Source organism: Emydura macquarii, unplaced genomic scaffold (genome assembly GCF_026122565.2).
Source record: "Emydura macquarii macquarii isolate MOO-44397 ecotype Brisbane River unplaced genomic scaffold, CSIRO-AGI_Emac_v2 contig_2422, whole genome shotgun sequence".
Lineage (NCBI taxonomy): Eukaryota > Metazoa > Chordata > Testudines > Chelidae > Emydura > Emydura macquarii.
Window position 1 is genome coordinate 7,958,582 of NW_027132559.1, and position 12,081 is coordinate 7,970,662.

At 39.7% G+C, this 12,081-nt stretch overlaps 1 protein-coding gene across 2 annotated transcripts in view; it reads right to left on the reverse strand.

The window, feature by feature from the left end:
* Positions 1–1,043: 1,043 nt before the first annotated feature.
* The window catches only part of CMC1 (C-X9-C motif containing 1), a 55,893-nt gene continuing 44,855 nt past the window's right edge, over positions 1,044–12,081 (reverse strand). Inside the window, exons 3-4 of one of the 2 annotated variants that reach the window (XM_067561877.1) lie at positions 4,871–4,961; positions 1,044–1,362 (exon numbers count right to left, since the gene is read on the reverse strand). In XM_067561877.1, the coding sequence (XP_067417978.1) occupies positions 1,245–1,362; positions 4,871–4,961 (209 nt within the window). In that variant the 3' untranslated portion in view covers positions 1,044–1,244. Of the gene's footprint in view, positions 1,363–4,870; positions 4,967–12,081 lie in introns of both variants that reach the window. The other variant, XM_067561876.1, reaches the window with a different exon arrangement.

The window sequence follows — 12,081 nt, forward strand, 5'->3', positions numbered from 1 at the left end:
ATCATGCAAACTTCAAAGTAAACCCTACTGACTCTTGTTGGCTCTTCTCTACCACCCTTTTTTACCTTCTAGTCTCAGCTTGTTTGAGGCATTAAATCTGCCCTTTCTTTGTTTAAATGATGGTTAAAATTCCCATTATACTTCTTGCCTTCTCTCTCTCCTGGAGACTTCTTCAGCCTAGTATGTTCTTGTTCCTTTTCCTCTCTTCCCAAAGGCTTTTCTCACAATCCAGCTTTTACAACAAAAATCTCACATGGAGAACACCTTTTCCTTAAACTAGTCTCTTGCCAGTGTCTCAGCTGCATTCCATCTGTCTCTGAATGTGGTTTCCTTAAGACATGAGCTTCCTGAGCAGGGGAAACTCTACTCTATAGGGCTCATGAGTAATGGAGCAGTAGCCCTAGCTCTAAAATTGGGCAGATGAGATTGTAATGAAGATCGAGATGGCATGCTTGCAGGAGCAGAAAGTTACCAGTGCTCTGTATGGGCCTGATTATACTTTTAGTTATATTACATACTCCTTTTAATGATAATATAATTCACTGCGGTAGAAATTATCACACACAGGGTAAACTTTAGCTGAGTAATCAAACAGGCAGAGACATTAAAATCCATTTGATCATAGTTAAATTAGTCACAAGTAGAATTTTAAATATATTGTGTTTGAACAGTTGCTGGGAGAGGGCACTTTTTCCAAGATAGGCTTGAAAAAATATTCTGTACTTAATTGGTTCATACATCTACAGTGTTTTGTTGTACAGCCTGCTGTGGCAATGTTAAGTGATAAAGGCACACCATAAATTGTTCTTTTACAGAGACATTGGCTGGAATTTATTACCATGCGTAAAACAGAGGCAAAATGTCTTCCTTTGATTAAAAAAAATCTAAATTCTACAGAGAGGAATATTAGTAGAGGGAGGGTAATCCAGGAGAAAGTTCAGTAAGAATGGAGTGTTCTAACAACTTTTTTCTCAAAATACACTACATGAGAGTTCTTCCAGCCCCTGGAACTGAGCATGTCAATATATTCTAGTTATTTTGGATTCACTCATAAAAAGTTGTTTATTCCCAATACACAAAATACAACATGAGCTATATTTATTTCAGTCAAATCCTGCCTCAAAGACAAATTGATTTTTTTTAAACAAAAATTAAATCTCTGCTTGTTCCATTAATTTATTCCACCAGATAGAAGTATGTGTCGATAATTGAAGTGAATTTCCAAACTTCATTTTAGGATTTAGCTACATGCTTGTAGGAAGCTTCTGTTTTTGTTTAGTACGAATTCCAGTTGCTCTGAATTCTTCCCTTTGCTTCAAATATTCTGTTTTACATTCTTCATAAAATACTGGATCATTATAGCTACAAGAAAAACAAATGATAGTAAATCCTACCTTAATCAAAAAGTTAATAGCATTTGTGGAACTGAGAAACCACCTACACATTAATAACTCTTTACATGTTGAGTTTATAATGGTACACAAGTTGATTTTGAATTTGCCTCTTTCCAAGAGCCTTTAGCTTAAATTTGCATGTCTATCTCCTCCTAAATGCTGCCTTCCGCTGGAAAGTATGTCCTTTTCAGACCTGAAGTATGCCATTACGGCTGAAGGACAAGCAGAGGAAGCACTTCTGATATCACAATCCCACCAACCACTGTATTTTTCCTGGATACCAGCTGCTATTTTCTAAATGTTGCTTGTTTTAAAATTAAACCACTTTTGTAACTTGTGTCCTATGTAATAAGATACTTATTTGTAACAGGAGCTGAACAAAAATAGATTACTAATAAGTTTGATTTGTGATTCAATTATATAACCCAATGCTAATAATATTGTTAAATTAAAAAAAACCTACCACTGCAGATCAGCTTATCAGGTGGTACATTAGGACTTGTCTATACAGAAAAATTAGTGCAAAATAAGCTAGGGTCTGCATTCAAAAGGCAATAGCTTTTCTGCACTAGAAGATACTTATTGCACACACAGACATGTAAGGTATGTCGACACTAGAAAACATAAATCAACCTATATTAGGTCGATGTACAGCTATGGCAGTACATTTCCACACTACCTTCCTCCTTGGTTCAGTGGTGCATGTCCTTACCAGGAATACTTCCACCACCTAAGAGGGGCACTGTGGGAAGCTGAGAGCCCTGTCTCTCAACTCCACTGGCAGCTCCCTACCAGGAGCCCAGCTGCCCCACAGGCTCCTGCAGCTGCCCTGGCTTCTTGGCCCCTCCCCCCACTCCCTAAGGGGAGCCAGGCAGCCTTGTCAATTGGTGAACCATGAAATTGACAGGACGGCCCTGCTCCCAGCTCCAAAGTCACCCAGGCTTCTCACCTGGTTCCTAGCAGGGAGTGAGGTCCATTCTCCCCCCCCACTCCCAGTTGGGAGCAGTGTCCAGCCACCCAGCCCTCCAGGAGAGTGCAGGTCAGGTGGGCTCTAGCTGCCCAGATTTCTTATCAATTGACATGACAGCCAAGGTAAGGGATGCAGTGTCTACATAGACACTGTGTTGCCCTAATTACACCAACACCTCTTGTGGAGGTGGAGTTATGTTGATGTAGTAGGGCACTTACAGTGGTGAAGGGCAGGCTGTAGTGTAGACACGGACATAATTAGGTTGATGTAAACTGCTTTATGTCAACCTAACTGTTGTGTAGACCAGCCATTAGTGTGGTTTAGCTTTGGAAGTGGACAAAAGGTACTCTTAGTGCAGAATAAGTATGTCCCCAGCGGGAGCTAATACTGAACAGTTAGTGGGGGCTATTCTCCCATGTCAACAAGCCCTTAGTATCTGCAGGAATACACAATTTGTGCATCTTTTTTCAACTAAGGGCTTGTCTACAGTGGGGGGGAGAAGGTAATGCATTCTACAGGGGTGTGACTTCTAAAGCGCACTTATGTTCTTCTAAAGTGTAATTTCTAATGTGCACAGTAATTGGTCAGTGTAGATACTGCGTTGTACTTTAACATAGTGCTGTACAAACAGCATCACATTAAAGCCCAATGGGAATATTTAGTGTGCACCAGTAGGGTCTACAATGACCAATTAATGTGCAACACCAAAGTGTGCTTTAGAAATCACACCCCTGAAGAGCACATTACCTCATCATGTAAACAGGCCCTAAATAACCAATTCTGCCCTAAATTATGGTGAAAGGCACAGTGTGTTTGGTCCTGTACAAACAAGACAGAGCCCATACAACAGAAGACTAACTTTTCCAATTCACCTTACTTTAATTTTTAGAAATATCACTTACAATTTAGCAATAAGATGAATTTCACATTTGTTCTATACTGGTTCCTACTGTAGAACACCCACTATACACCCAACTCTCAGATCAGAGCTCTACACAGAGACTCAGGAAATGAAGTGCTTACACAGATATATATATACACACATCTCTGAAGGTAGTTATCAAGGTTTATTTTACACAACTTCCATAAGAAAGTCCACAATTAAAATACAGATTAATATTTACAGTAATGCAATCTTTCACTACATAAACAGTGCTGTTAATTTGTGCCTGGCAACACATACCTATAATTTGAAGTTGTTATGAAGCAGCACTGACTATTCTGAATCCCAACAGAGTAATTGCTATAGTTTTCGGTAATGATGTTAATGTATTTCTTTCCTTCAGTTTCAGATTTTTGACCCTAGAGTTACATAATTATTCCTCAAAACAGCCTGGCTGCAGGTACGGACACCTAATAGAGTATGAGAGACGGACTAAAGAAATTTCCAGAGTCATTGATCACATTCAGTGGACAAGCCAGAGCTTCAAAAAAAGAGAAATGAGATTTCAGTGCAGGTCTCTTTGACACCATGGTAGAATATTAGTATCTACCAGCACTTTGCCTAATATAGTGCTACCACCAGCAGAGCTGCACCAGTGTTCAAAACTTTGGGAAAGTTTTAAGAAAAAACGCTAGTGTAAAAGCCCAAGAGGCCTTACTTCTCCTGATCCATGAAGCTGAAGACAGAATTGCTTTCCTCCAGAAAATACCCCAACATAGATTCAGCAATGGAGGACCCAAGTCATGAGACCTCACAAACTTGCCTGAAGAGGTTTAGCATCTCTATTCACTTCTGGAATTGGCTGAAGATACGTCGTGCCTTTTCTGAGACCACTGTGAAACTACATAATGAACTCAGGCATTACCTACAGGACTTGTTTTTTTTAATCAGTTTCTCAGTGGCATCATGACTGTAACAATTGTAGTATAGCAACCCCCCTTGGTCTTGCCTATTGGCAGCAGTCTCCTCTGGCAGTGGGGCCTGAGGTAACTCTGCCTCCACCTGGTCAAGTCTTTTCTCTCTTCCCTGCAGCACCTCTCACATGGAGCATTTGGTGCAGGCCTTATTTCAGGCCTGTGGAGTGTCCTTCAACCTCACGGGGAAGGAGAGGATAGTCTCAGTCCATGAATATGACCCAGGGAGGTACCTTGCTGTGGCTCCTTCTCAGGGCTGTAGAGGTGGTAGTAAAGCCCTGGAGGATTGGAGAAACACTGGTCCTTCCTTCTTTGATTCTCCGGCTGCAGAGAAGCACTATCTCCTAGTTGGGGGGAGTCTTTCCCGCAGCTACCAAAACCTGCTGGCAGCTCCTCTCTCTCCCCTTCTCCTTTGTTTCCCCCCTACCCTTAAGGGAAGGCAGGGTTTAAGTACACCTGGAGTAGCCCTTAATTGGGTCCAGGTGTCCCTAATTGACCTGAAGTAACCTCTCCTCTGCCTGCAGGGAAAAGGACCTTTAGCATTCTAGGGCTCACATTCCGGCCCTGGTATACCCCTTTGTAGCCATCTGACCTGACTTTACCACACAATATACATATATTTTATATTTAAAGTCTCATGTTGACTTACTAGGCAGTTAGACATTCTTTCAATGCTGCATTTTCCTTTCGACACTTCACCACCATAAGAAAGCCAGTCTCGTGGCAGCATTTAGTAAAAGCTGCAATAAAAAAAATGGATAGTTTAGATATTTTTACTATGGATCAATATTAACTAACGCAAGTACAATATATTATTTTACAATGTAATCTGACCCCCAAATATTTCTGGCATTATGGCAAGCTTGGAACTTTTGTAAGTTCAATATATCTAAGCATTACACTTAGGTCAGCGAAGAACTTCATGAATTTTTTAAGAGACAACTGAAATCTGGCAGATGTCAAGGCTTCTCATCGCTCTTAGTTGAGCACCTTAAAAACTGTCAGAAAATTACTATTATTTTAGCTGTTGCAAAAGCAAGCACATACATTGTATGACTATGGGTATGTCTATGCTGCATTGTAAACCTGGATCTGCAGGGCACGTGCCCTTGGACTTGGTGTTTCCAAGCCTGTGCTTGAGCATCCACACTGGGTTTATAATTGCTGGACACAAGCCTCGCAGCTGTGCTAACACATCCATGCTGTGCTGTGAAGATCTTCTGACTCAACTCTGTGATGTGAGCTGCGTCCACACTACAAAAAAACAGGGGTTGGGACTCCCACTCCAAGTCAGAGTGGGACTCAAGCTCTGATCCACCCCATGAGCAGCATTCTAGGATCTAGGTTCTGAGTGCTTGCTGCTCCAAGGCAAACTGATGTGTGTGCATGTGTGTGGACAGAAGGTGGGCTTAGGCTCAAACCTGAGTCAGCGTCTGCGCTTAGTGTGCAGTGTAGACATACCCTAGCTAACTTACCTTTGATGTGGATAATAAATAACTAAATCCTGATTCGCCTCTCAAACCAGTTGTATACCAGTTTAATGCTGTTTATTTCAATGGCTACACTTGAATTTTACTGCTGAAAGTGAGACGACTATTTATTCCAAATTACACATTTTGAGGACACTAAGTTCTGCTTTGCCAGGGTGTTTTTTGAGCAAACACCTTGTTTTGAGCTCGGGGGTCCTCTGCCAAATGCAGACCTCACAAACGTTCAGCCTGAATGACAGTGAAAGACCTTTAGTAACCAACTAATACTTTAAATGGATCAAATGCAATGCAGATGTATCTATTCTGGTATTATCTAATGTCTAAATGATATGGCTCACTCCCCAGCCATATAAAATATATCCAGAAAATGTAATATGTTATATTGACCTGATAGATATTTGTGTGTGTAGGAGAGAGAGAGAGACACACACACACAATAAGCCACATTATAAACATTTTCTCACTCACTGACCAAATCTGATCTTCAAGCCTAACCTTGGCTGGCCTGGAGCCTCAAGCTGTTTGTAAGGTCTTTCTCACTTGTTTAGCAACAAGATTTTAATTAGGATCTTCCTTCATATTATATAACACATTAACACACTCATATAGAGTGATGTTGTTAATACTGCCAACCAATTTCTGAAGCTGTATATTTTGTGAGAAATCCCATTTAAAACTCCTCTCTCTGCCTTTCATACTGATGTCGATGTTACTGTGGTGAAATAGCTTGTGTATGTTAAAAACACTAAATCAATGACTCCATTAGTGTTAAGTGTTAAATAAAAGTTAGGACTGTTAATGCTGTGTTTCTTGTATGACTAGGGCTTCCAAAATTTGTTAAGCATAATAATTAATATAAACTAGTGTAGTAATGACAGTAATTACTAAACCAAGTAAACACCGCTGGCTGGATAATTTTTTCTTGTGAAAGAGCCCTTGGAGAGGAGCTGGGAAACACTGAGATGAGGTTTACGCCATGGAGTTTCCAAGCAATCTCCCTCCCCCCCCCCCTCCTTTGGGTGACAGGTCCTAGGGGATCTGGGAACAAACGGTCTCCCACCCTTCTAGCTCCTGGGGCTGCACGAAGAAGGAAACCACTAGTTTCATGGAGAAAATATGCTACTTTGCTGATTCTACTCCTCTGCAGGAGCACAGCTCAAAGGAGCCCTACCAAAACTAGCTGCATCTTCTGTGGGCTGTGCAGTAGCCTTTAGCAGCATTGACTCCCGAATGCATTTCCTTTTTAAAATCCAAAGGATCAGCAGGGGGTAATGCCAAGGAGACTATGTGATCTACTGCAGTACTTCCTATCCCCAAATCCCACTGATCACTCTCAGGGGTGTCTCGTGGAGGGGAGGACACAGAGTAGGCACACCTGCCCAGGAGAGAGGTGATGGACCTCAGTTCCAGCTGTTTAAAGAAGTGAAAGGAGCCACCCAGCCTTAAGAGAAGTGTCTTATTTTGTATAACACAAACTAAAAATGAAATGTATGAGGTTCTTTAAATATCAATATTTAATATTTTAAATATATTTAATAAATTTAGTAAATATATTTAAAAATGCACTCTAACTAGTTTTCTACTAATTGATTACTCTAAATAGAGTGTAATTTATTTTCTTTATATTCAAGTACTTTACAAAAAATCTAAAGAATTTGATAGAAAAGATGTTACCAGTAATTGGCATTTGCTTTAAAGTACTTATGATTAGCCTAATAATTTGTTGTTAACAAGAGGTGGGTTTTTTTAAATGCTAAAACAGAAAGCTACAACAACTGGAAAAATAAAAGTCATTGTTAAGCTGTATTTTTATTTATGCTCAACAATGAGATGTATTTTTAAAGGCCAGCCAAATGTGTACAGTTATTTTAGTGAATATAAATGATAAACTGATTTTTCAGAACAGTTATTTCATGCCAATATGAGCTTAGGACACTTTAAAATACCCTCCTTTATTAAAGCTGTTTAAGAATATAACATATATCCTGCTAATTCATTAACAGCAAAATCTATCAAACCTAAACACGACAAAGGATAAATTAAATTAGGTCATTTGAAAACTGGAAATACACTCTTTTGTTGATAAATGCAAAGTAATGCATATGGGAAAACATAATCCCAACTATACATACAAAATGATGGGGTCTAAATTAACTGTTACCACTCAAGAAAGAAATCTTGGAGTCACTATAGATAGTTCTCTGAAAACATCCGCTCTATGTGTCACAGCAGTCAAAAAAGCTAACAATGTTAGGGACCATTAGAAAAGGGTAATAAGATAACAAACAGTAAATAACATAATGCCATTACATAAATCCATGGTATGCCCACACCTGGAATACTGCATGCAATTCTGTTTACCTCATCTCAAAAAAAAAATGTATTAGAAATGGAAAAGGTATCAAGAAGGGCAACAAAAATAATTAAGGGTATGGAACAGCTTCCATATGAGGAGAGATGAAAAAGACTGAGACTGTTCAGCTTGGAAAAGAAATGACTAAGGAGGGATATGACAGAGGTCTATAAAATCATGAATGGTGTTGAAAAAGTGTTATTTACCCTTTCAGATAAAACCAGAACCAGGGGTCACCCAATTAAATTAATAGGGAGCAGATTAAAAACAAACCAAAGGTGGTACTTCTTCACACAACACAGTCAACCTGTGGAACTTGTTGCCAGAGGATGTTGTGAAGGCCAAAACTATAACCAGGTTCAAAAAAGAATTAGATCATTTCCTGGAGGATACATTCATCTATGGCTATTATCCAAGATGGTCAGGGATGCAACCCTATGCTCTGGGGGGTCCCTAACACTCTGACTGCCAGATGCTGGGAATGGACAGGGGATCGATCACCTGATAATTGCCCTGTTCTGTTGATTCCCTTTGAAGCATTTGGCATTCGCCGCTCTTGGAAGACTGGATTACTAGGCTAGATGGATCATTCATCTGACCCCATATGGCCATTCTTATGTTGTTGCTCTGATTTTGCATGTTTCTCCTCCACATCTGTACACTGTGTTCACTCATGCTTTTTTGCATATGGTGATCCATGTGAAATAGTTACACAGTAGCAAGTCACTGGATCAAATACATTTTCAAGTTTAATGTACATAAAGGTACTTTTCTTAGTAGAGTGATGTTAGAGGACAAGTTAATACAGAAGGGAGCTCAAGGCTAGATCCAGGTTCAAGTCATTGACTGTATGTGCAAATGTAGCTGCATCTCTCTCTATTTGCATGCATAATCGCATTAAGCACATTTTTCATATAGGTGTACATTTGTATGCGGATCCCCAATGTAACACCTTAAAAATTTGGCCCTCTATGTTTGCTGTGACACTATTTCCAGTGTTTCACATTAACTTACTGATGATGATGATACTGGTACGCAAGGAGTAAATATAGGGAGACAAGTCTCCACAAACAAAAGTAGTACGGCAAAATCTTGCTATTTTGCTCGAGAGGAGGCTGACTGTGGGTTTGATCCTGATCCCATTGAAGCCTGAACACATGATAAACTGACTATACACAACTTCCTAAAGAGGGAGAGGGCTGCCAGTTAGATTGTGTCAAGCCGTCTGAGCAGGCTAGTTTTTATACTGACGTTTCCAATTCGCAGGAAAGCAGAGAATCTATCTAAAGTCCCCCCAAATATTGATGGGAGCCTTGTTACAGGCTCATCTTGAGATAAGAGGTCAAGCTTTACAACATTTTCTTTCTCTTTACAAAAGACCTATGAATGAAAAATACAGGAATGATGCACTGCCTACTCTGACCATTTTGGGGCAATTTTCTAAAGGGCCTCAGAGTGGTTTCTAAAATGTCACATGCTATTTTGTAGTTTTCCAGGGGCAAACTTCTGCGTGGGCAAAACTGAGAAGTGTGTATGCAAATCACTACTTATTCTGCCTATACAGTACTCATTTCATCAAATTCTCCCTGTGAGTTGGGGAAATATTCATGTCTAAGGAAGTTACATGAACAATATTGTTCAGATGTATAATTACCAATATCACCAGAAGATGGTCAAATCTCAAGGCAGTGCAGGCTATATATATATATATTGATATACTGCACTTTTTAAGGGTGAATGAACACTGGAAAGCTTTCCAAAATAAGTGTATTTTAAACTGGGATTTTAGTGAAAAGAAGGTGCCAATGCCCAAGTGAACATTTTCATGCAGAAAGTGAGTACTTAAAATGCCAAACTAGTTGATATATGTACACTAGTTTCAATTTTAGCAAGTTGAAAAAACTTAGAGTTCACAAAAACAAACACAGTTTAGAGGATGCTTTTGAACGGTTGAACCTACATGTATTATAAAATGGTGTTATTAGGAAAATCAGAGCAATATAAGATATGCAAAATATGCTGTAACAGCATCAAGGTATTTATTTAGCTTCTTTTTTAGGTAATGTTATTACTGAATTAAAATGTATAGCTTTTTTTGTTATTTCTTGGAGTATTTTTACAGTGTGGCCCTATGTCACCATTTCATATCAATGGTACAGTATCATCTGTATAAAAAAATAAAATGTGGTTCTCTCATTAAAGGCCTCCTAAAGCTTAAGACTTATCTAGAGAACCCTTTGATTTCTAGTCCCCATAGGCTCATGCCTAAGTGCTGTGCTGCTTTCTTGTAATAATCAGTCCTTCTGGAAGCTGTGAAGTTTAAAAAAAAAAAAAAAAAAAAAAGGGCTGGAGCCACCAGGAGGTCCCTCTCACTTGTTAGCTCACCAGTCTGGATTGGTTAAAGGCGTGATGTCCCAGTGAACAAAAATGGAACTGCATAGCAAGCATTCCCTAGCTACAGACAGCCCTGCTTGTGGTATAGGGCCATGCAAATAGAAAGCATCATTACAAAGTGATAAAACTGCTTCAAGCTATATAGCTTTAATGTTGCTGACACTTAACACAGAAGGAAAAAACGGAGCAGGTTAGAGCATATTAGACATCCCCGCATGAGCACACACTACTTAATTACTCCTCTCTCCTTGAATTTCTAGCACTTTAAAATCCCTCTGATAATGGTGTAAGGGACTAACTACAGTGCAAGATCAATTTAGTTAGAAATATTTACCAGCAGCTTTCCAAGAGCCAGGAGAGCATTGTTTTAATTTTAGTTCTATTCCATTTTATAATATTTCATGAAATATCTTATGATCTCTAAATGCAGAATATCAAAAATTCCATTGTTAAATGTCTAATTTGGGGAATAACCACACAAATTGAGTGCAGTGTTTTCAGATGTAATCTCAAATTAAAATCTACAGAAATAGATATTAGATTTAGCTGTCAACCCAATTTTCTGGTTCTAGCTGTTTTCATACTGCAGACTGATAAGATACATTATGGGCTACCTCAAAAAAAGTAAATATGTATGATCTGATTAAACTCAGTTTAATATTTTCATATTTTATTAACAGCTACCAATGTATATTGTAACTCCAGGGGTCTAACCTTTTACATTCAACAGACTGCAGCTTGTTTCTTGATATTACATGGGGAGTGAAGAACAGTTGCTCTTTCAATAATGATCTCAGCTCTGTGATGGGAGGCATCAGAGTATGGAAATAAAGACAGACATTTGACTTTTTTGTTGGTACAATAAAGCATTTTTTAAAACCTGCCAATTGGTTTTGTGTGGCTTTATGAACCAGTGTAGGTAATGAGCGCTTACTCTCTTATGGACATCAGTCAGGCATCAAAGGACCAGGAGCAAGCATACTTCTCCCATTTCAGGCACTCTGGGTGCAATCCTGGCCACACTGAAGTCTATTGTAAAGCTTCCATTAACCTCAATGGAGCAGGATTTCACCCTTTATTTCCGGAATCCCCAGTTAATGATTTCCAAGCTGTCAAACAAACCTGGTTGGCTGACACTAGTACTCTACACTAATCACTCTTTGCCCAGCTCGTCATCCCAAAGGTCAGCCAGGGCGGATGTCCACCCTGGCTCACTAACCCAAAGAAAGCCAATTAGCAGGTATGAAATGTTGTTTGTCTGTGGCTTCCCTCCCCCGTGTGGATGATGGATTTGGCTGGCAGTAGCAGCCCAGAGAGAGAGAGAACAGGACATCAATGATTAGCTAGCTGGGCACAAGTGATAGACAGCGGTAGGAAAAGAGGGTGCCTTGTTGACAGGACAATGGGTCCTTCTTCCTAGGAAAGCAGGCAGGAGTGCGGCAGAACAACTGGAAGGCTCTATATTTAAATGCTACACCCACTAATGAGGGTAGATCCAGTGGAACTTGAAGATGTAGATAGAGTTGCAGACAGCTGCTCTGCAGAGCTTGGCCATTGGAGTCCTCTTCTCTTAGTCCAAGAGGCAACTGTCTGGTTTACCTATGCTCATCAAGCCTGCATAGC